General features: G+C 41.9%; 2 protein-coding genes across 7 annotated transcripts in view; both read right to left on the minus strand.

Annotated features, from left to right (window-relative positions):
- Positions 1-7,070, minus strand: part of CERS5 (ceramide synthase 5) — a 29,743-nt gene extending 22,673 nt beyond the window's left edge. Inside the window, exon 1 of one of the 2 annotated variants that reach the window (XM_059403091.1) lies at positions 6,667-7,068. In XM_059403091.1, the coding sequence (XP_059259074.1) occupies positions 6,667-7,043 (377 nt within the window). In that variant the 5' untranslated portion in view covers positions 7,044-7,068. Of the gene's footprint in view, positions 1-6,666 lie in introns of both variants that reach the window. The other variant, XM_059403092.1, reaches the window with a different exon arrangement.
- A 3,301-nt stretch (positions 7,071-10,371) lies between these two features.
- Positions 10,372-25,357, minus strand: part of LIMA1 (LIM domain and actin binding 1) — a 93,346-nt gene continuing 78,360 nt past the window's right edge. For 3 of the 5 annotated variants that reach the window (XM_059403095.1, XM_059403093.1, XM_059403098.1), the window contains 4 exons: positions 24,415-24,472; positions 22,211-22,323; positions 15,048-15,181; positions 10,372-12,655 (listed from right to left, as the gene is read on the minus strand). In XM_059403095.1, coding sequence (XP_059259078.1) covers positions 11,650-12,655; positions 15,048-15,181; positions 22,211-22,323; positions 24,415-24,472 — 1,311 coding nt within the window. In that variant the 3' untranslated portion in view covers positions 10,372-11,649. The remainder of the gene's footprint in view (positions 12,656-15,047; positions 15,182-22,210; positions 22,324-24,414; positions 24,473-25,357) is intronic. The other 2 variants (XM_059403097.1, XM_059403096.1) reach the window with 1 other exon arrangement.

The following is a 25,357-nucleotide window of genomic DNA, read 5'->3' on the forward strand; positions in this document are numbered from 1 at the left end:
CTCTCTCTCTGCCTGCCTCTCAGTGTACTTGTGATTTCTCTCTGTCAAATAAACAAATAAAATCTTAAAAAAAAAAAAAAATAAATAAATTTTAAAATAGATAAATTATGTGTAAAGCTGGGGTACCTGGGTGGCGCAGTCCGTTAAGCATCTGCCTCTTGATTTTGGCCCAGGTCATGATCTCAGGGTTGTGAGATTGAGGCCACGCACGCCCACACCCCGCCCTACCTTGCCCGGCTGTGGGCTGGGTTAAGTATTGGGCTTACAGCTGGTTTAAGATTCTCTTTCTTCCTCTTCCCCTGCCCCGCCCCCTCCCTTAAAAATTTAATAAAAAATTAAAAAGATAAATATCTGTAATGAAAGAAATGTGTGTATATAGTTGGAAAGGGAGAAAGTCTTTAGCAATGAGAGTCTTAGGGACCGCTCGCTGTTCTTTAGCCACACTTTGAGAACTGCTGCTCTACAGCAAGTAAAATATTCACTGGCTACTATACAGTGATACTATAAGTTAGTCTTAAATTGTGTCTACCTGAAACATTTTAACATGCATACTGTATGTAATTCTTACTATCTCAAGACTTATGTCCCTTATAGTGTAAAGCAGTTACTTAACCAACTGAGCCACCCAGGTGCCCAAAAATGGGGGTTTTAAAATGTAAATCATTTTCTGAATGATATAAATGATGTAACAGGCTATTTTGAGTAATTAGTGATGGATCAGCAGTCTAGCCAAGAACTGCTCTGTAGTTTTGCTTTCCTGCATATGGCCTCTTATTGAGTAGTTGATCTGTAAACAAACAAGTTTGTCAAGTAGTTAAATGTACATGTGGTGCTGCAGTGCTCCGATAAGACATTAAGAATAATCACAGTAGGGGCGCCTGGGTGGCTCAGTGGGTTAAAGGCTCTGCCTTCGGCTCAGGTCATGAACCCAGGGTCCTGGGATCAAGCCCCACATCAGGTTTTCTGCTCAGCAGGGAGCCTGCTTCCTCCTCTCTCTGCCTGCCTCTCTGCCTACTTGTGATCTCCGTCTGTCAAATAAATAAATAAAAATCTTTAAATTAAAAAAAACCAAAGAAACCATTTTTACCACAATTTTTAGAAAAACCTGTTCTTTAGAGTGGGGATCTGATATACTTAGGATGGATCACCTTCTCGTCCTAAAAAAAAAATGAATCAAATGTGAATTTACATTAAAATTCTTTTCAGTTATAAATATTTGTTTGAATTACTTATCAACACTGGTCAGGAGGAATATAATACACACCACATATATAATTTTAAATTTTCTAACAGCCACATTCAGAAAGGGAAAAAAGAAACAAATAAAATTAATTGATATTATGCTTCGTTTAACCTGATATATCCAAAATGCTATCACATCAATATATAATCAATGTTAAAATTTGAGATATATTACATTCTTTTTTTTTTCCTGCACAGTCTTCAAAATCTGATGTGTATTTTACACTTAGAACACATCTAACTAACACATCACATTTGGACTAGTCACATTCGAAATCCACAAAAGCTAGTGGCTACTGTACTAAACAGCACAGTTTCAGATAATTCAGAGAGAATTCCTCACATCTAGGAAAATTGTTTTTGTTTCTAGGAAAACTGATTTCAAAATTTTTTGTTGTTGTTTAACTCCTTTTGTAGTAACATTTCTTTTTTTTTTTTTTTTAAAGATTTTATTTATTTATTGAGAGAGAGAGAAAAAAGAGAGGCGAGAGGTCAGCAAGAGAAGCAGACTCCCTGCCTAGCAGGGAGTCCAAAGTGGGACTCAATCCCCGAACTCAAGGATCATGACCCGAGCTGAAGGTAGTCACTTAACCAACTGAGCCACCCAGGTGCCCTGCAGTAACATTTCAATTAACTTCCCCGAAGATTAAAGTGTGAGTTCAAGCACAAAGTGTCCAAAACTCAGTGAAGAGCAGCTTTCATCTGCCTAAAAATACCTCTGGAGAGGAAGCCAAAAAGAGGTATATCTCCCTTTCCACTCTGTAAGAAGGGTGCAGATTTCATTTGCTTGCCTGTTCTTCATTAATTTCTTCTTAACCCATCTAGGGTTAGTTTTCTGAATCAGGAAGTGGTTAAAGCAAATCTGATGTTTCTTTTCTGTGATGAATATATTGTCTCTAAGGATAAATCAGGAACCTGACCTCTAGCATTCCAGTATTCAGAGATTTCTGCAGAGTCTTAACACCCACTGCACACAAAGTGTTGGGGAAAGTAGCTTCCCCAGAGAGAGGATGGACACATAAGGCTTCTGACCGTCAGGAGCTTATTAAGAAGTGAATTCTTGGGGCGCCTGGGTGGCTCAGTGGGTTAAGCCGCTGCCTTCGGCTCGGGTCATGATCTCAGGGTCCTGGGATCGAGTCCCGCATCGGGCTCTCTGCTCAGCGGGGAGCCTGCTTCCTCCTCTCTCTCTCTGCCTGCCTCTCTACCTACTTGTGATCTCTCTCTGTCAAATAAATAAAATCTTTAAAAAAAAATGTTTAAAAAAAAAGAAGTGAATTCTTAGATAAGGGCAGGACCATGTGACTGACCTTTCCAATCTTGCTCTGCTGGATCTGCAAACCTGATTGGATTCTGTGATTTACAACCCAATAACGCCCAAAAGAATACTTTTAGGGATGCAATGAAAGGGGCAGTCTCCCTTACAGCCTAGTCAGCAGCTTTGTGCATTTTTCCCAAAGCCTCTCTACCCTGTCTGAAGGACCCACTAATACTGGGTCACAATGCTGTGACCCGACATGGATCTGGGAGGAGGGCAGCAGGCCTATCAGGGAGAAGAAAAAAGTTCTACCTCCACTTAGCGGAAGTGGGGGAAAACAAGAAAGGCAGTATGTAGCGGAGGTAGCAAGGCTTACAAGAGGAAGATGAAATGAGTGGTTGAGAAACGTGCACCAAAAAAAAAAAAAGTGAGTCACTACTCTTGTTGCCAGTTACATGACAGGCCAGCAAGTGAGTCTGTTCAGTCTCCTGTGACAGAGAATGGTATTGAGAAGGCTCTTTACACACCCCAGTGAGGTTGCTTTGAAAGTAACAAGAGAGAAGAGGGGACTGGAATAATGAATGAGCAGCATGGATAGCTTTCATCTATCTCCTGCATAATTCACAAAATAATTTTCTTCTGGCAACACAAAGCTCCTATTGCAATACCATATTCAAAATAAATGAGACTATATAGCTCTGATGGGTGTCAATATTAAGTCTCAAGTTCCTGCTTAATCCCAAGAAACAAGTGCTCAAGTGACTAGGTATTAAGTTTCAAACAATTTTATCATGAACTTAGTAGGAAGTTTTAAAAAACACATGGAAGAGTTTCTTATCCCGGTTTTGATAGAGTACAGGGTAGCATGAATATGTGTATGGGGAGGGGAGAAAGAAAAATGTGTAGAAAGGTGCACAACATATATGTATAGTATGATGAAATTTAACCAGAAACAAAGGAATTTTAGTTTTGCCTCTCTCAGCTAAGCCAAACATCTATTTCAGGTTGAAGATCTAGATTCTGGTCACTCCTCTGGGCATCTGTGTAGATGATGATAGACCCTTCTCAAACATTCAATAAATATTTACTGACCACATGCTATTCTTGAGGCATTTTGCAAGGTGCAGCCCACCAGAATACAACCACTCACTAGAGGCCCACAAAGGAAAACCTCCATTTTTTGGTAGGTAATAATATCCTACCTGCAGTTCTTCAGCAAAATAGCTAGATACAAACACTTCACTTATTATGGTCAGGCACCTTTTCAAGTCATCCCTTTCAGATATAGTTCTCCAGGGAATGTGAGAACTTAAAAAAAAAAAAAAAAAAATGCTCAGTGTAGTTGATGAAAAGGATGAGAAAGTAAGACCAAACTGTAAATGCTATGTTTATTCTTTGGGAGATTTTTTTAAAAAGTTTATTTATCTTTTAATACTTTCAACACCCAACTTGGGGGCTTGAACGCACCACCCTGAGATTAAGAGTCACATATTCTCCTTAATGAGCCAAACAAGCGCCCCAATTCTTGGGGAGATTCTTTTTTTTTTTTTTTTTAAGATTTTTATTTCTTTGTCAGAGGGACAGAGAAAGAAAGAGCACAGGCAGAGGGAGAAGCAGGCTCCTCACCAAACAAGGAGCCTGACATGGGACTAGATCTAGGACCCTGGGATCATGATCTGAGCCAAAGCCACTTAACTAACCGAGCCACCCAGGTGTCCCTCTTTGGGAAATTCTTAAAACAGCACAAATAGTAATATTTTATCCAAGGGCATAGTGTAAGACTCATTAAAATATGCAGAACAATTTGAAAAAAAAAAAAAAAGTCTTCAAGTCAAATACATTATATTAAATAACCAAGAATAAGATGAGCATGGGTTTGTTCTCCAAATCTTAGAATATTGGAAAAGGGGGATTAAACCTTGAGGCTTAGGAAAATGATCTGGATCTTAGTTCCCCAGTGAGTATGAAACCTCTGAAAAGCTGCGGGATATTTCTAAGGCTTAGCTTACTATCTATAAAAAAAAAAAAGGCTGGAGTTTTAGCTCTTACAGTCTATGACTACTACATGAATCACTTCTAGAAACCGACTTGAGAAATGAGAAAACCTAGGAAAGACAATTAACTGTACCAATATTTCTAATACATCTGTTACTATACTCCAAGAGTGGATTCTACTACTTTTATGGAAGGCCAGTGTAGCAAGAGAGGAACTGATAATCCTGCAGTCAATTCTACTGCTTAGTAGGTTTTATAAAAAGAAACAAAATAGCAAGACTGCTTCTAGGGTTAAACTTTCCTAAATTCAATCATGGGATGAACAAGATGCCTGACCTTACTAGCCAAAGAATATCATACTAGAATGCTTTCAGCTCAGTATCCCCATCCACCCTTACTCCCTGGACACTGGAGCACCATAGAAACATTCAGATAGAATTCCCACAGGTAAAGGATCCTTTCCAGCGGCTCTGCCAGGAGATATATAAGTCTTCACAGGCGTCTGAGGGAACTCTTTGGAAATCTGAAGATACACGCAAGTTTATATGAAATGGGTATTTATAAGCAACAAGCTATTTCCTCTTACCACTGACATGACGAAATTTCCATGTTGGCATATATAAAAAGCAGAGGATCTCTTCCTAGGACAATTAAATTTTTTCTGTCCTGAATTGTGTATTTTCCTTTTTAGTCATTACATTCTTTCTCTTTTTTCAGCCTTCATACACAGTTGCCAAGGTGGAGAGTATTTGGAACTAGATTATTCCTAAAAGGGATAAGTGGTTTTTGCCCCTACACCAGGAATATTTAATACAATGACTATACTTTTAAAATGGCAACAATAAGTTCCCAAGGTCCCAGTAAAAGCATTTAGATCTTTCAGTTTCATTTGCTTCAGTTAAAAGCATCTTCATTTTTGTACGTGAATGTCTGACAGAGTGCTTTGATAACAATACACAAACACTATGAATAAATGGATGAATGGCAAGCTAGCTACATATAAAAAATATCAAAGATTAGATAGTAGGCAGTTTTGAAAAGTAATCCAAAACACATAACATTAATTTTTCAGAGAGTAAAAGAGCATTTGCAATATACTTCCATCCTAGAAAGAGCATTTCTGCTCTGCTTAAGGGCCAAATGAACAAGAGATGTCAAAAATGCCATCTTCATTACCTGAGACCTATGCGGAAAGAAGTCTCCTTTCCTGGAGTCTGAATAGGTTTGATCAAAATCACCCACAGCTGTAAGTCCACATTATAAAACCTAATCAAGTCCTCTGTGAACATTGTATCTTAGCAGATACTAATCACTCAAAGAAAAGTGAAATCACTTTTACCAAGAACACAAGGTCAGGAAAAGATGCTGTGATTGTGCTAAACTCAGAAGCTGCCTCAATACAGGTGTCCTCTTTTAAGCCCTCCGGCTCTCATCCTTTCAAAATGACCACTCCTCCTTCCATCTCAGGCCTCCAAGGCTTGTTCTGCAACTAACCTGACACCTTTCCATACGTTGGAAGCCTCAGGCTCCACCACGCCTTATCCCTACCAGATTTCTACTCTCTTGCGGTATCGGGCAGCATTTTGGGGGGAGGGGGGAGTGAGAATATATACATATAATTTTTTTCTCTCTGTCTCACACACATGTCCATGAACGGACAGACCAAGGCTTGGGGCCTAACTCTGTTCCCCTCAACTCTCAAGAGTCCAACCTTGCTCTTGGAAGGGCTGGCTCTGCGTTAACCCTTGAGCTTCCACACCCCAACTAGTGCTGGTTCCCGTGGCCCTTTCCTGTTTCTCGCTTCGGCTGTTCGGGCTTTCGGCCGCACAACCTGCTTCCCGTCAGTAGAATTCTTGGATGCTGGGAGCAGGCCTAGAAGACCCCCCAGGCGACCTCCGGGATCGGAGATGGAGAGGCCCCAGCGTCCCTCCACCGACTCCGGCTCTTTGACTGTCCACGCCCCAAACTCGGTCTTTACCTAGGCTCTGCGACCACCTCCGCCACCCTCCGAGCATCCCGCGCGGCGGCCCAGGCTTTCCCAGCCCCTGCTTCCGGGCTTTCCCCGCACTGATGCTTCCGGTGCTCGGCCTCTCCCCCGAGCCGGCCCCACCGGCCCGCACCGCGGCCCCCGCCCCGGCCCCGGACCTCCGCGCCGCTCGCTCGCGGACTCTCACCGCTCGAAGAGCAGCCGCACGGAGAATATGCCCGCCGCCACTGGGAATGCCGAGAAGATGTGCCGCGCGCGCGGGTAGCCGTAGCCGTCGCCCGGCCCCTCAAGGTCGGCCCAGCTCACGTTCTGAGGCAGCCAGAAGCGTTCGCTCCACAGCCAACCCCACAGCAGGCCCAGGGCTCCAGCCGCCGCTGTCGCCATCTTACGCCCGCCCCGCGGCCGCCGCCGCCACAGCCTCAGCTGCAGCTTCAGCCAACGGAACCCGCGAGGAGGCGGCCCCGGGGCGGGGCCCGACTGGCAGCCACCCCGTTCCGGCCCCTTCTCGTCCCCGGCAAGTCTCAGCCCGCCTCCTCCGTGGGGCAGGGCCTCTTCACCGCCCATCTCGGCTCCACACCCACCCACCTCCCTGACTGCGGCCCCCGGGGCCGCCTCTCCCTAGGACCCCGCCTCCGGCCTGGCCACGCCTCACTTCCCCGCCCCGCCTCCATCCCGTCCCGCGGGCCTTGAGCTCTGCCCCCGCCCATTTTTGCCAAGGATTTCGGCCACTCTTCCCCTTCTTCACTGTCCTCCAGCCATGGCCACACCCCTATTTCCAGGCCTAGCTCCCTGAAGGGGACGCTCCTTCGTCTCCGCCCAGGCGTTCCAAAGGCTGTTCCCGCTTCGAGGCAGCCCGTACCTACATCTCTGCCCCCAGCCCCAATCACTGGGGCCTATCTCTTCTCAGGTCCGCCTAAACTCTGCCCACCTGTAGCGTTTTGTGCTCCCAACTTTTTACCTTCCTTCGTGTCTTTCCATAATCTCAATTCCCTTTCCCTGTTTTATCTCTTAAAATGGACTTTTGAAAATCCTTTTATTTTTCTCATGGGTAAAAGGAAATTGAAGATATCCAAAGGATATTATCCAAAGAATAATACAAAGGAAAAAAAATAAATAAATGATGGCCAATATTTAAGGAGAGTCACTGTGCCAGGTACTGAACATTTTACACCAGTTATTTAACGCTATCATCCCATGAAGTATTTACTATTTTACCGATGGGTAAATTGAGGTCCAGAGGGGTTAAGCAGCTTTCCCAAGGTTAGATAGAATCGTGTAGACCTGGGCTTCCCATCTAGAGAGTTTTTAGACTCTGGAACCCTGAGCCCTTGTCTTACAACCCTTCTTAATATTAGGTTTGCGCATTAAATATTTAACTCTTTTGTGGATCCACATAAACAAGAAGGGGAGCCATAAACAAGAAAACTTCAAAAAGCTAAAATTCAAAATTGTCCCTCAACTGCTGGAGATTCCTGAACCCTGAGTGCAGTCTGTTTAAACCCTAAACCCAGCTGTTAGGTTAATTACCACAGGCTAACTAGAATGATCTGAAAAGAAGATTAAAAGAACTGAATCTCTACCTCTTGTTCAAGGACAGATAAAGTAACTTTGTAACTAGTAAGGCAGGCTTACACCAGAAGCTAAGAGTTTCAGGGGAGAGGAAGAAAGTGGCGGGAGGGTAAGGGAACCATCCTAAAGTTGACTAGGTTTGCTTTAGCTCAGTGGTTCTCAAACTTGAGGTACCACAGCTTGGATCTTAGCTTGTCTCATCTCTCACATGGAGAGTTTGCTAAAAGTTTTCTGGACCCCATCCATAGAAATTCTGATTCAGGAGGTGAGTCAGGGTGGGGCCTATGATTTATATTTCTCATTTCTAATAAACTCATAGGCAATGCACTGCAGCTGGTCTGAGAACCACTGCCTGGAGCCATTTTTGTTTCAACGCAGCAATAGTTTACTGGTAATTACCCTCTATTCAAGGTACATTTTAAAAAGGTAAACTTGGGGCACCTGGGTGGCTCAGTGGGTTAAGCGTCTGCCTTTGACTCAGGTTGTGATCCCAGGGTCCTGGGATGGAGCCCCACATCAGGCTCCCTGTTCTGCAGGAGGCCTGCTTCACCCTCTCCCTCTGCCTGCTGTTTCCCCTGCTTGTGCACACTCTTGTCAAATAAATAAATCTTAAAATAAAATAGTAAACTCTCCTTGATCCCATGGGATTTCAAATCAGAGTCCCAAGGAACAAAGAACATACTAACTTGGCATGCAGGAACTAGCACACAGTAATCTTGGTCTCAAGGTCTATCCCCCCAAAACCACATTTGTACCATTTCTCAACCTCTTGGCTGTTAGAAAATATATAGTTGACGAAATATGTAATGAGAGCAAACTTTGTACAGCATTCACGTTCAGCAGTGATCCAACGAGCAAGCTAGTGGAAGGAATTAAGTTGGCCCTATAGTAGTCATGAAGAGTCTCCTTAACTATCTCAGGTCCCAAGCTGGCCCCTTTTCTTGCTTCACCAAGAGAAAAGCACATCATCGGGGTGCCTGGATGGCTCAGTGGGTTAAAGCCTCTGCTTTCGGCTCAGGTCATGATCTCGGGGTCCTAGGATCGAGCCCCACATCGGGCTCTCTGCTGGGTGGAGAGCCTGCTTTCTCCTCTCTCTCTGCCTACTTCTGATCTGTCTGTCAAATAAATAAATAAAATCTTAAAAAACATATTAAAAAAAAACAGCCTTTTATTATATTGTTATGGAGCTAATCCTTGTTTCTACTCTCTGTACCTATGTCTATCTTAGCCCTTGAAAGACAAAGAAAATGGTTCTTCTAAAATTAATCTCAGTCCCTGCATATCTGATTTACGGTGACATATTCAGCTAATACCCATAGGTGCTGGCCATAGACACATAGACTTTTTTGTATAAAATCAGTAGATTCGTTGAGTACTATGTGGATGGGCTGGAGTATCAGTGAGTCACACAGTAAACGTAGCTAAAATCAAGCCAGGGTTTGATATTTTATGGATGTCATCCTGGATTAAATGTTGAGTAAACAGGGCTTCCTAAATGACTTCAGCCTGTGATGGGGTCAAGAGCAGAAAATAGAACCTTGCCATCCATTTGGAAGACCAGGCAAGACCCTGGACCATGCAGTAAGTGACCATGGAAAAATGTCACAGATGACTCAAAAAGCATGCCCAAGATAATTCACACTCCCATACTTCCATTAAAAAAAAAAAAAAAAAAAAAAAAAGTGTTGGGTGGCCCAGTCAGTTAAGTGTCTGCCTTCAGCTCAGGTCATGATCCCCGGGTCATGGAATCAAGCCCCACATTGAGCTCCCTGCTCAGTGGGGAGTCTGCTCCCCCTGTTTGTGCTCTCTCTCTTTCAAATGAATAAATAAATGATACTAAAAAAAAAAAAAAAAGTGCTTTAACTATTGGGGCAGTTGCCTCTAGTGGAAAGGAAATCAAACAACTAACTATTCCTCTGCCCAGAGTGGAAAACACAGATATCTTCAAGGAGAGGCCTTTGGAAATTCCCTTTAGCATGTTAGGCATAATTGCAAGGTGAATTGTTAAATGTTGAGTACAATGAATAATAAAAAACCACTAACCGATTTTGAATGCCTAAAACAAACAGCTCATTTTGAATGTACACACGAATTTTCTTGACAAGTTGCCCTCAATTTTTAAGAAAAATTTGTCCTTTAGAGCAGATGAGCACCCATGATCGACCCAACACCACCACCTAGCGGTGAGATATACTCATAACACTTATCTTCACTTAAAATGCACCAGACCCATTTGCTTTTTCTTTCCAAACCACTCAAGTAAAAGGAGGTCCTGGGAGACTGTCACAACGTAAAATAAAAATTGGAAAAGAACACTGAAAAGTTCAAATGTAAATTAAAAGCTTTATTGAATAAAAATGTTTCAGACTAAGCAAGACTGTAAGAAAGCAGAATATTTTACATCTCTAAAAAATATTAGAGCTAAATCTCTAAAAAGGGAGTACAAAGAAAAGTCTGTAGCTTAAAATACCTCTCTCCCCCACATAGATTTCGAATATCAATTATGTACAACAGATGTACTCAAGTTTATAATGGTCTGAAACTTAACTACTAGAAAACCATCTTCCCGAAAAAGGCCTATAGTTGGTTTAATTGCACCCTGGAAATACTGTTTGCCATAAAAATCAATACATTTCAGAGCTGGTAAATATTAAAATAAAAACTAGTGTCCCAGAAAGGGGATATAAGAAGTGGAATATCAGGTTTGGAAGTCTGGGCTCAAGCGGTTTAAGGCAGTTTTTTCTGTTATTTCCTTTAAACTCCTCACTTTTGCTTTAACATGCAACATGGCAAACAACAATACAAAAGATCTTATAAAAATATTGCAGCTTTCAGTATATTAGGAGCTGCATAGAGACTACCAAAGAAGAAAGCAATCATTTGGGGTCTAGTCAAACTTCCCTGGCAAATACCAGAGCTTATAGGAGAGACAGTGGATCTCCCCAAGCACCAAATGTGCTCAAGTGCCCCCAAAGAATGGTGGTGTTATATCTCAAGAATCCAGTTCAGGATATTATTTAGAGAAAAGGATGCATAGCAATAAATCCCCCGTATCTATCAAAGTAAGAAAATTAACCTAAAAAATGTTTTAAAGATTAAATATTGGATCTCTTAACAGACGAATACTAAATAATTAAATTGGTACTCATTTAAAAATATACAAACTGTGCCCTTTATACTAAAGTGCATTCAGTCATAATGTTTAGGTCTCTAAACCCCCTCTGTACGTTCCCTAATTCCATAGTTGAATTTTTAGTGTAACAATGTGCTTATAATCATCTATTTTTGTAATGCCTTTTGGGAATACAGTGGAGTCTGGACTTATCAGTTGGCATATTCCGCCCCCCTTACCATAAGACCTTAAAGCACTTATGTATATTCTCATTGCTAAAATAGAGGACTTAAGTAATATTATCTCTAGAACTTAGAATTGGTTCACTTAAGCTGCAGTATGGGATTTTTTTTTAAGAACTCTTCCAAAATTACTTGAATATAAATTACAGTTCATGCTAAGATATCTGTGTACGTGCATCACTGTGAGAAAGGGCAGAGGCTCACTAACACGAACACAAATTTAAGGCCCAGCACCACTTGTGGTCTGTCATTCCTCATCCTCATCCTCATCATAGTACCGATTTCTCTTTATCTGTTCCTCCACAGACAGCTCTTGAACTACTTCTTCCTCCCAGAATCCCACATCCTGGGATTTCTGACTTGGGGTAGTGAATTCATTCGGGGAGGTATCATCTGCAAAGCTGGACCAATTTGTAGACTTGGGTTCTAGCGGAGACTGCTGCTTGAGGCCTCCTTCATCTTCATCTAAGTTTGCACCATTTTCTGTAAGATTCTCACTCCCCATCTCAAAACTATGATCTTCCTTACTTCTTCCCCCCATCTCCCCTCCTCTAGATTCCTGGTTTTGCCAGGTTGTTTTTCCCACACTACCATTCTTCTCAGAGGTATGGGCATTTTCCACTTGTTTCCTTTCTGCTGTCGCTCCTCCTATCAGCTCCTCACTCTGCTCTGACATGCTCCAGCCTTTCCTTATAGGTGGGGACAAGATTTTTGGGCTCTTGACTGAAGTGGTTCGAAACGAAGCTGCTACGGTGAATGGGCGGCTTCTTTCTTTCAGTGAAGAAGATCGTCTTAGCTTCTTCAGATCCAGATCGACATCCTCAGGAGCGTCAGGCTTGCTGATTTCATCCTCAGGAGGCCATTTGGGCTTGGATACTTTGATCCCTTCCTCCAAGATACTTCCTGAACTACCAAGTTCAGTGGGAGGCGGCCAGGCAATCTTTAGCTTCTTGGTTTCTGCTGGCTTGTCTTCTTTCTCTGGCTGAGAGGAGGCCTTGGCTTCCATGGTTGCTGTCAGCACACCCACCTTAGCAATGGGGGCATCTTCTACCCCTGGGCTCTGAGGGGTCTCGCCTGCATTTGGAAGCTGGGCAGGTCTCTCCAAAACCCCTTCATTTTCATTTTTGCTTGCCCACAGATCCTTGTGTGGTCTGTGCCCAAAGCCTTCATCGTAGTTGCCTTTAGCTTTAAAGAGCTGATTGAAGTGAGGCTTGCAGTAGATTCTCCCATGTAAAGATGCATAAGTTCCTAGACTGTTGTTAAAAGAAAAAGAGCATAAAGTTAATAGACCTGTATACTCTTATTTATACTAGCAGGCTGAAATCTGGCAACTGCAGTATTTTCAGAAGATGCTAATATCTTAGAAAATATCTTTAAAAGGACATTGATCAGGGCGCCTGGGTGGCTTGGTGCGTTGGGCCCCTGCCTTCGGCTCAGGTCGTGATCCCGGGGTCCTGGGATCGGGTCCCACATCGGACTCTCTGCTTGGTGGGGTGCCTGCTTCCTCCTCTCGGCCTGCCTCTCTGCCTACTTGTGATCTCTGTCTGTCAAATAAATAAATAAAATCTTAAAAAAAAAGGACATTGACCACCTAGAATTCTTTACCCACTCCCTTTCAAGCCCATGTGTTTTACTATCCTTATAAAAACATGCTCATTTCTAGGCCTGAACTTTCACAAGACATTCTTTCATGTGGTATATCTTCCTATTTTCAAATGGCTTCACTCCCCTCTGTGAAAACTGTCAAAAAACATTATTTATTCCAAGAAGTCTTCCCTAGATAAGCCCACCTGTCTCTGACCACTCACAGATTTCCTATTTATAATCTGTAACTACTTACAATGATATCCCTTTGTACAAAGTTGGATCATTTTCCTCGTTCCCCTTTTGTGTTATAATTTAAAAGGACATCTCTACAGGAGTAGGTATAATGCCCTGCAAATGGTCTGTTCTCACTAGATGCTAGTGCCTGGATATGGTGAACAGCAGCCCAGTGAGCAGCAGCCAGGAAAGAAATCTACTCTAATATCAGCACTGGACAGGCCTTTAGAAGATTTGGTGTCTCTCGCAGGGCAACACATTTTAAAGGAGATATAAAAATAATAGCATTTCCACAGAAGAGATTAAAAATTCAGAAACAGAAAAATATGCTTTGGGGACACCTGGGTGGCTCAGTGGGTTAAGCCTCTGCCTTCGGCTCAGGTCATGATCTCAGGATTCTGGGGTCAAGCCCCATATCGGGCTCTCTGCTCAGCGGGGAGCCTGCTTCCCCCTCTTTCTCTGTCTACCTGTGATCTCTCTCTCTCTCTGTCAAATAAATAAATAAATAAAATATTAAAAAAAAAAAAAAAGAAAAATATGCTTTGGAGAGAAAAAATACAATACCAGGGGCAGAAAAAGAAACAACGAGAAGAAGTTACAGAGGCACATTTTGGCTCAATAGGAGGGAAAGTTGTGGAGCTAGAGCTATCTTACACTGGAACTAGGTAGCATCTCAGAAGGAATGCTTGCTCTGAAACTAGGTAGTATCTTACAACTAGTTCTAGTACCTAGAACTAGGTAGTATCTTAGAAGGAATGCTTGCTCTGAAAAGAAAGCTGGGGGAAATGGCATCCTAGTTACTTATTTCTCTAAGACTCTCTGATTTAAATGAGTTAATATGGAGTATGTCCCCAATTTGTCACATCTCTCTTTTTTTTTTGAAAGATTTTATTTATTTATTTGAGAAAGTGAGCTCGGGCAGGGGTGAGGGGGCAAAGGAGCAGAGGGCAGAGGGGCAAGCAGACTCCACGCTGAGCAACTAGCCCGACACGGAGCTCGATCTCACAACTCCGAGATCGTGACCTGAGCTGAAATCAAAATTTGACACCTAACTCACTGAGCCACCAGGCGCCCCAATTTGTAACATTTCTATCCATACCTTGAGTTACATGGAAGAAATTATAATTATTTTCTCAGAAATCAAAGGAAGCAATATATAGAAAAATACATGCTCTTTAAGGTCTATTATTATTGTTATTACCATTTATACAGTTTGGGACATGTAAGGACTTAGACAAGCATACTTTTTTTTAAAAAAGATTTTATTTTAAAAATTTTATTTAAAAATTTAAAAAGATTTTATTTATTTGAGAAAGAGAGAGAGCAAGAGTGGGGTGAGTGACAGGCTCACTCTTGAGCAGGCAAGAAGAAGAAGCAGGCTCTCTGTTGAGCTGGGAGCCTGATATGGAGCACAATCCTGGGATTCCAGGATCATGACCTGAGCCAAAGGCAGACGCTCAACCAACTGAGCCACCCAGGCACCCCTACAAGTATACTCTTAAGATTTCCTAACTTTATGATTCTGTAAGACCAAAGGAGGATATTCTACTAAATTAAGTCACAGGGGGTTTTATCTGCCACCCATAGTATTTAAGCTCCACATAAATCAAACATGTAAATTTAAATATCAATGTACCAAGAAGTTCCAAACATCACTCTCACTTGATATGAAATACTTGTTACTAAATGGTACTTTTTACTTTCTTCAAGGACCTTTAACAGCGTACTCTTGTACAAGAGCTTCTAGTACCAGAGCTCTAAAAGCCAATGACTCCTTCCTGTGGTCCAGCGACACAGAGAGATAGCACACACTAGTTGGCTTACCTAAGTTTGTTGTTGCAGTAGGAACAACGGAAGCAGCTGACATGAAACACCTGCTGGTTGGCCAAGAGACGCTCCATCGGATAGACTGTCTTCTGACATTCCACACAAGTCTCTCTTGCAGGTGTCTGAAACTTCTAGAAGGAAAAGGGTAACGTTAGCACAGGCAGGGATGAGTTAGTTCTTCCTCTGCTGAGATGCGCCCTGGTTTTACTTTGTTAGCTAAGGGCTCCCTTACCTGTCCATTCTCATAGGAACACTAAGCCTGTTACGATTCTATCAGCTGACTCTTTAAGGCCAGGAAGCTCTCCTGCATCCCTTTCCCTGACTGGCTGGCTACCCCACATGTAGCAGCCACTGAGGCAGGACTGCAGAGGAAGGCTTGGACAGGCCACCACATACACACAGAAGTACACACAAAATGGTTCCACGGACAAGAAATTAGGAGAAAATGTCATCACACACAGAAGTTTGTTTGATTCAAGTGCCTGGTAAAAGCAGGACAGACTTTTACAAGAACAAATTCGGAAGGGGATAAATTTAAAGGAGAGGAAAAGCACAGGACTTTGGGAATTGGGAAAAGACAATTTGATAAAGCATCTTTTAGTGTTCTCCACTTATAATCTTGACTTAGCATAATATTTTATCCATTAGGCACAATATTTTTAAGTAAGTCAAAACTGACATGTAAATGTAATTAATTTTAAAGAGACAAACTATTTCATTAGGACTCCGGAAGAAAGCATAGCTCAACAAAGCTATAGGTTCTTTAAAAAAAAAAAAAAGCTATAGGTTCTATAATTTTCTCAGAAACCAATGGAGAGGGGCATCTGGCTGGCACAGGTGGGAGAGCATGAGAACTCTTGATCTCCGGGCTGTGAGTTAGAGCCTCATGTTGGGCATGGAGCCTACTTAAAAAACAAGCAAACAAAACCCCCCAAAAAACAATGGAGAAAACTATTGTAATGGGGAGTGAAAGGTTGTAACAGACTGGGAATTCACAAGTCCGTGAAGGGTGGAATAAGAGCAGGGTGAGCGCAGCTCTTTCAGCTGGTAATCCCAATCCTAAAGAAAATAAAATAGGTCGTATTATAGCACTGATGAAAGTTAAGAATTCCCGGGCGCCTGGGTGGCTCAGTGGGTTAAGCCGCTGCCTTCGGCTCAGGTCATGATCTCAGAGTCCCACATCGGGCTTTCTGCTCCGCAGGGAGCCTGCTTCCTCCCCTCTCTCTCTGCCTACTTGTAATCTCTCTCTGTCAAATAAATAAATAAATAAAATCTAAAAAAAAAAAAAAAAAAAAAAAAGAAAGTTAAGAATTCCCAAAAGGCAAGTTTTTACTTAAGAAATGGTTACTGGGCTACTAGAGGCTGAGGGTAAGAAGACCCTCGGTATATGTAAATAACTCTTGACTTGCTCCAGCAGAAACACCTTTCCACCAAATGCAGGAGCAGCTTGCTGTTAAGGTCTCAGGAAGCTCTTACAGGCACCTGGGTGGGAGGTGGGGGAAGGGGGCTGGTGGTGCTCTGCAGCCAAGACCTGCATGGTGGTAAATAATGCAAATTAGTCCCAAGGTCCAGGACTTGAATGGTTAAGACAAGCCAAAAATAAACCAGGTTATGGGCAAGATAGAATTTTCATTTAAAAAAAACCTGAAAATAGTTCCGTAAAAAATTCAGACTGCTGGTTCAGTTGCTACATGATTCACCAGGAGGTAAAGCAAAAAATAGGAATCATTTCCCAAATGGATCCGGACAGGAAACAAAAGTAGAAAATGGGCAAAAAAAAAAAAAAAAGCCATAAAGGGAAATCTCTATAAAAGGGAGTTTAATAGAGTTTAGTGGTAAACTCCCAAATAGCACCAAGGGATTGAAGAACAAAGGAAAATAAAAATAACTGAATGGAAATGGCTCCTCAACAGCCCCCTTCCATTCCTAAGGTTAGAGCCCTAAAAAGAAAAACTTAAATGTCAAAGACAAGTTCAACCGAGTTTATCAAGCACAAGGGAGGTATTTAAATATGATCAAATATTATTATGACTGAACGCTGTTGGAAGCAATCAGGGCCTTATCTGGAGCTCAGAATTCTTACATGGACACTTCTAACAAGATAGGACTTAGTGGAGATGTCACTGCATAGTTTTAATTAGGTTTTCTCTAAAAAGAACTAGGTCCTTGTCTAGCAAGCAGGAAATACATTAAAATGCAAAATAAAATTTGGGTGTAACAGTACAGTTGACAGCATGGGAGAGACCTGGTGCAGATCACAAGTCACATGATGCAAAAGTCAGAGGCCAAATGTATCTATTTCTCAGATTGAAACTCTTTTTCAGCTCCAGGGCAGTTCCGCATTTTGAGTCCTTGATTTAGGAAGACAGCATTCCTTCTGGGCAGTAAAGACCGAGCAGGAGACAGGAATCTCCCAGGGTCCAAGAGGAGAGGGGTGTCACTGTGCTCACGGGGAATGGAGAGATCTGGAGCCCGCCTTCCATCACACACACACAGAGGACACACTGAAGGAGGGTGCGGCCCCGGGAACAGAAAGGAGAACCTGAGAGAAAGCTGAAAGCTGAGCTCACGTTAGGAGGAAAGTGGAAGGCAGGAGCAGAGATTAGGTACCCGAGGAGCAGGAAGCAGAAGCTGCAAGAGACAAACAGGAACCTTCAGTGAATACACAGCATTGGGGGGGCCCTGGGGCGCTTCACTGCCGCTGAGCTGAAACTCAGGTACAGACTCAGATCCAAGAATAAGACCACATTTTCTTGACTTTTCAAGTAATTCTGCTAATTGGGGGCAAAAGCAGTCTCACTCCTGTCTATCTGAGGCTGGAACCTGGCCCAGCTCAGGAGAGAGAGCTGTTCTGAGCCTTCACCCACACAAGGAGTGTCTCATTAACCATTCTTTAGTGTCTTACTGCCTCCCACACCTGACCCACAATGGGCCTTCACCCACCGGTGTGAAAAGCCATCCCTCCTTAACATCAAATTAATTGACTGCTAGCCCAAACACCTGACTAACCACAAGCTTCTAACTAACCAGACCTAGCAGAGGCCCATTATTCCTATCTGATTTTTACATAGACCTTTTCCAATATTATTTAATGTTTATATCGCAGCTGCCCAAGGGCTTTCCAGTTTCATAAAGTCAAGAGGATCCCAATCTGGTAATATGCCAAATCAGAGTGGCGGCGTCTGTGCCTTCCATTTACTTCCTCTGTCCCGGGCTCTCAGCCACTTTTCTGTAATTGCCCCCATGTCTATTCAGACGACAGGAAGCAGAGTCAGTGCCCAAAAATCTCTACCATTATGGTAGGCCTGGCAAATATCCTGCCCATGCCTTCATGGTATGCTCGGACTTGGCACGGCCACATTGAAAACACTGCCAGTATTAGAATTTTAGACATTACTTTTTATCTTTAAAATATATTTTTTCCCTAGGTCAGATGTTTTTCATCTCTCCTCCCTCACTCTTTTTCACGTGTAGAAATGACAGCACTGTTCCTTATCAAAGCTCCCACGGTCAGTAACAGAATTAAAATTAAAACTCAGAACTCTTGATTCACAAACCAATAGAGCATTTTCTAAATTGTCCTGGCATGCTGATTTTCCATAACTAAAGGAAACTCTCTGGGGAGGAGAGCAGATGCTAACCCAAATGAAAATAATCTCCCTCTAGCAGTTTGAACCAAACTATAGTCCTCACTTTGTTTCAAATTCAAATATGTAGATAGTATCTCTGGATGGAAGTAATATTTACATAACTGATGTACATAAACACTGTCATGTCTTTCCCATATGAGGGATCTTATAGGCCCTCTGTTGATCAGCATCTATGCAAAGCTATTTTTCTAATAAATGTGTACGGCTTCCCCTATGTTCTTTCACCCCCTTATGTTATACACCTATTTCAGTCTAATGAAAGCTCTAGTTTGGAGATTATAGATACGTTTATATTTATATGTATATGTTATATATATAAACAACATACATATATACAGGGGGAGACCTGGAAAGAGTCAGTGAAGCTAACTAGCCTTTGGACATGGTGAAATCAGAAGAAAATTCTCTATTGATGTCAGGCTTCCATTCCTCAGAACACTACAAAATGCCTTTCATTCCCTCCTTTCCCATCTGTGCAAAATATCTAGGTAATTAAACTGAAATTCTTCATATATAGTAAATGGATGGGCCAGCTCTGTGCAGCCTTAACCCTTCCCCATGGCTTTCCGTGAAACTCTTTTTGACAGCATTTTGGAGATACTCCCACCTTAAACAGACTACTCTACATGTGGAGGAAAGGTTTGTGTTCTGATAAAGCAAGAATAATGGAGGTAGTAAGAAACGATTCTAGATGTCCTTCCAGCATAATTTTAATGGCTTTGCAAAATAGCATAAAATCTCCTACCCTGTCCATAGAGGAAGGGACAGCCAGCAGGGCACAGACAGGGTGCCAGAGTGTGTCTTCTCATGCAGTCTGCCATGTTTTCTCTCCACATCCTTCAGCAGGATCAGTCAAGGAAGTCTTGGCTCTCCTAGTGAGGGCAAGTGGGTATTCCCAGAGCTGGCCACATCTCCTTAAGCTTCTTCCTCCCTATTCTCCAACTCTGGAAACATTTAGGGGATAACTTCTCTCAGTAGAAGGACTTAAAGCCTATGAGACCTCTGGGTCTCTTGAGTAGAAAGTTCCTGATCTACCTCATAGGGTCCACTGAGCTCTGCTCCCAGACTGTTTTTTTTTGTTGTTGTTGTTTGTTTTGTTTTGTTTTGAGAATGAACCTGCAACTTCAATTTCATTAGCACTACATCTCTTTAACTGAGCCATCTAACCAGTGTTCAAAAGACACAAATAAAACTCTTACTTGGAAAGACTAGTATCATTTTATTTTATTTTTTTTTACTTTACCAAGCTAAAGTTTGAAACGAATTGAATCTCTACCTCAGATGTCCCATTTTTCAACAAAAGACAGATAGGCACTAAGGAACAGTTTTTCCAGTATGTGTGGGGCCTAGAAATCTATTCTGAGTGAACAAGTTTATTCTGGGCTGTATGTAATTTCCCCAAGTGGAGAAACAACTTCTGTCGCATGGTCTATAGCCGTGAGACCAGTGACGCCAGAAGGTCTTCCTATAAACACTGAAGTGTATATATATATACACACTTGCCTTCAGAATGTAAAGGATAAATGTGAGGAGGAGAAAATAAACTACCCTTAGATAAAAGCGGAGATATGATGGAGTCCCATCTGTAATCATTTGAGCTCTGGACCACAGGCAAACACAGGAGCCAGGCCCATTTACTCCAGTCTTTACATAACGTTCAAAACCTGAAGTGTCTGTCTGGTGAACGTAGGCCTGTCTGCATTCTCCTGCTGAATGTCTGGGGCCAAAGAACAGGGCTGGGTCTCGGACAGGTGCAGGGGGAGCTTCATCTCCACCTCTCCTCATGCCTCATATGCTAGCGAGGACCTAAGTGAGGTGCTCTCTCATTCAGCACTCAGCAGCTGAGACCCTGGAGTCTGAATCAAGGAGAGACCTCAAAACTCCAACCTAGTACCAAGAGGTCTGACCTAGCAGTTGAGGGAGGGAAACAAACCTAGGTTGAGAATTCACAGATCCTCAAGAACAGATTTTAATTTTTAGACAAGCCATGGAATTTCCCTAAGCCCCCAGTCCATGGCCAAGTCAGATTTACTGGCTTGTTCTTGATCCACAACCACAACTCAAGGACTCACATCTGGGCAGGGTCGCTGTCGGAGAAGAAATTAACCCCTCGGCATTTGCTACTTTGTTGGGCTCCAGTTACTGGACAAAGACAGTGCTGATGACAGCATGAGCTGGACTTTAAGGCTGCCAAAAGTGGGGGTCACGCTGAATACAATGGGCAGCTCAATCACTGTAACTCCGTCCTTCCTCCCTTTACCTGCTTTCTCTTGCTACTTTCTTCACCCTCTGTTCTTCAATCTCATGAATCTGCTCATGAATCTCAGCTTCCCATAAAGCTCTCATTTACATTCTCCACTCTGCCCCTTTCCCTTTTTTAACTCGCCTGTTCAGTCTCAGATTGTCCCTTTTCTCCTTTTGTTCCAAACTGTCCTCTTCTCTTCCTCCTTTTTGTATACTTGAACTTTCCTCAAGGCACCAGTCATGCCCACAATTGAGAGGTACAAGCACAGCTGATGGGTCCAGGAGGTTGGGGCCTGGGGCCGTTACAAACCATCAACACACCAATTCTACCTACTGTAGCCTTTCTTTGAAATGTCAAAACTTTCTAAACAAAACCAACCTACTTAAGAGAGCACCAGAGGAGAAAGACACTAAAGAAGTATGCCTATGTTTGGTTATTAATCCACGTGGCTAAATTCGCACTACATCAGCAAAGCATTTCATTATAACAAGTCAGGTAATGAAGTCTAAAGTAGGTATTGAGTTGTTTTTTGTTAAAATTTTCTTTTATGAGAGTATATATTTATTCATATAAATATATGGGAAAAGACTGTTTTTAAAAACTGGTGAATAAAAGGTGGCCAGAGATTGAGTGGCCTAGTAAAGTTTTCTTAGGGCATAAAACTTTTATACATTCCTTAACATCTAGTATTATATATCCTAGTATGAATGTTATTGAACGCCCCATTTTATAGCAAATGGGCTGGCCAACCCCCACTGCAACATTCTTTTTTAAAAGAAGCTAACCACCAATCATGTTACAGTCAAGTTCTTCAGACCAAGGGGCCACTCTCTCTAAGCTGACATGCACATCCCCATCCAATGGGCTGATTTAGTTTAACAGATTTCTTGAATTTCCCATTTTGTGGTCTTTTGCCCATTCACAGATTTATGGACTTGGGCATTTTTTCCCTCAAAAAAAAAACCATTTTTTAAAAAATAAATAGATCCCACACCATTTTCTTTAACTTTGGGTTTCCCTAAAACTTTCATGAATTTTCCAGATTTCAAACTGAAGGCTAGTAGTGAACCTCTCCCCTCCTGGCTCAAACATCTGAGCAGAAGAGCAAGATTTCCAGGGTAAGTGACTGGTTTAAGTATGCCCTTATTCGATGTTTTCATCCCCAGGAAAGCAAAAACGGGTTATAATGAACATAATGACATAAGGTGCAACGAGCTTTACTAGTAAATCATGTCTAAAGGCTCCGAGAGAAATAGCCACCATACCTTCACCGCTTTGGGAGGGGAATTTTCAGAGAGGCTGGAGGCTCTGGCATCTGGATTTAGTGGCTTGGGATGGACAGGCTGCTGGACTTCACTCTTGAACTGGGAGTTACCTGCTTGAGTTACAAAAGGAAGACATTTTATAATACCTCAAGGGAAGTCTCAGAAATAATTCCTCCCCAAAACAGAAGTTGGACACCAAAGAGAACTTTTCAATACCAGGAGAACACAGCTCTTCTAATACTAAAAGCTATGCTCTTAAGTTATCAGCTGCGAGGCTTTCTCACCCTTTGCCACACACTGCAGAAATCCAAATCACCCAATCTATAGAACTTTCTGCCCGTGCTCTCCCTCCTACCCTGTCCCTCCCCTCCCACCCTGATTTGTCATTTTTAAAGCCTGTTTTTAGCACATGATGTAATGAGCACTGGGTATTATGTAAGACTGATGAATCACTAAACTCTACCTCTGAAACTAATAATATGCCATATGTTAATTAACTGAATTAAATTTTTTTTTTTTAAAAAGGCTGTTTGTAGATGTTAATGACCTTTTTGGTAGTTAGCATCCCCAATAACTCCTTTTGGGAAGCTTCAACTGAAGTTGGAAAAATGATGGATTGTGAGGGTATAAATTTCCTACTGCACACACACACATGTGCATGTGTGGGTGTGTGTGTGCAATTTGACACAATCTTTTTGGTCAGTCCTATAACAAATATCTATGGATAGAGATTATGGAAAAAGGCTTCATGAAGCTTTTTTTCATAATCATTGATGTGTCACCTACATAAGTTAATTTTCTGCCAATATAGTCATTGTGTGGAAAACTGAGCAGACACAGAAAAGTGCTACTAAGGAACAATAAAAGAATTCCTTAAAATCTAGAGTTAGGTCAACAAAGTACTAAAAAGTTAAGGCTTATTTTTCAAATATTTTGCAAACCTAGCCAAAACTCAGAAAAATTTCTAGTCCAAGCAAAATGACTGCAAAAGGAATGTTCTTGGATTCAAGCAGCAAATTTCTCTCTGAAATTTTAAGGTACAATTTAATAGATATTTGTTGAATTCATATTTCTATTTTAGTTGCTGAGTTTTCAATGTCTAGTGAAGTAAACCTGGGGAGAAGCTAGAAATCCACATATATATATATTTTAATTTTTTAAGACTTTTTTTACTCATTTATTTGTCAGGTACAGAGACAGAGAGAGAGCACAAGCAGGGGGAGCAGTGGGCAGAGGGAAAAGCAGACTCCCTGCTGAGCAGGGAGCCAGATGTGGGCTCCATCCCAGGACCCTGATCACCACCTGACCCGAAGGCAGACAATTAACTGACTGAGCCACCCAGGCATCCCAGAAATCCACATATATCTTAAAAAGAAAAACACTGAAAATCAGAATCAAAAGTGGATATAGTAAAGAATGAAAGGAAAAAAAAAAAAAAACAGAAAGGTTTCTGGTTTTGGGAGAAGTGAGGCTTGAAATGGATAAAAAGGTGATAAAATTCAGCACCAACAGGAAAATCTCTAGAATCAGGCTAGAAGGTGGACTGTGGTACACATGTAGATAAGCAGAGAAAGATATTTTTAAAAGAAAAAAAATTTTTTTAAGATTTTATTTATTTATTTATTTGACACAGAGGGAGAGACAGAGTGAGAGAGAGAACCCAAGCAGGGGGAAAATGAGAGGGAGAAGCAGGCTTCCCACTGAGCAGTGAGCCTGATTTGGGGTTTGATTCCAGGACCCTGGGATCATGACCTGAGCTGAAGGCAGATGCTTAACACCTGAGCTACCCAGGTGCCCCAAGAAAAATATATTTTTAAAAAAGAATGCCAATTCTTTATCCCTGTAAATAAATAAAATCCGTCTTGGCCAAACTCCTGTTAAAATGAAACTTCAAAATTGGTTTTTACAGCTTGAACCCTGAAAAGGTTTGATACAAAAGGCAGGATACTTTCAATGAGAGAAGGACCAAAACTATTCGGTTTGCCCCAAGTTAATCATATTGAGCTTAACTTCTCCCTAAGCCATGGAATGTGTGAAGGGTATGCAAGCATAAGTCCTTAATACCAAGTGAAAGATTTGATCAGCTAAATTGCTGGGTTTAATATGTTGCATTCTCAGCACTGCCAGCAATGGGGACATTCCTAGACCAAATACAGAATACAGAACAAGAACCTCATCCTCCAGATCTAAGAACAAATGCTTACAGGAGTCATCTTCAGCAGGGGTGGAACGGACTGCCAGGCTATTCTCAGTTGCAGAAACCTACAAAAGGGAGGGATTAAGAATCACATTAAAAATAAAAGAGCAAACTGCTGTTATGCCATAAAAACCTGCTGACTCTAGTCAGTCACTGGCTGCCTAGGGGAAATAACGGGCCCCAGAACAGCTGAGCATTTAAACAAGAGGCAGCAAAATGTCTTTTATGAGGATATTAACATGCCTCTCAATTACAGAGTAACGGGAGAAACAGACTGCACTCAGCTGCCAAAAGTGTGCATCATCTCCCTTTATAAAAGAACTTCTAAACCATATCTTTCTACTGTCAAAAAAAAAAAAAAAAAAAAAAAAGGCAAAACAAAACCCTCTATCACAGAGAACAGAGCTCCTTACCATAGAACTATAACTCACTCCAAGGCGAGATGAAGTCTTTAAAGTAGGAACTACTCTTACTCCTTTAGCTTCGTAATTCCTTATTTCCCAATCAGTTACATTCTGCTGAAACAAGCTTACAAGTACTGAAGACCTTTTGATAGCCAAAAGGCAAATTGACCAAAACCCCAACCACTGGTCTCATCTTCAAGGTTAGTGTTTCTTTTTAATCCCAGTCTCAAAATGGCAGTGCTTAACAAAACGGCAGATCTAGAACTTTTGGGTATCTTCCATCACACTCAATATCATGAAGGCTCAGTAGGTGACCCAATGTGTAGTCTTCGTGTAAACATCTTTCATTCAGATGTCAGGGATTTTATGGCAATGCTGAGTGTTTCTGTCAGGATGTTTAACGTAGTGAAGAAATTTACAATGGAGTTTAAGTCATTGGCTGACTGCACCTGAATTTTTGCATGGTTGTTTTTTCTCATTATTCTCTCTCTCTCTTTTTTTTCTTTTTAAGCAGGCTCCACACCCAACATAGAGCCCAATGCAGGG

Source organism: Mustela nigripes, chromosome 6, assembly GCF_022355385.1.
Source record: "Mustela nigripes isolate SB6536 chromosome 6, MUSNIG.SB6536, whole genome shotgun sequence".
NCBI classification, from domain to species: domain Eukaryota; kingdom Metazoa; phylum Chordata; class Mammalia; order Carnivora; family Mustelidae; genus Mustela; species Mustela nigripes.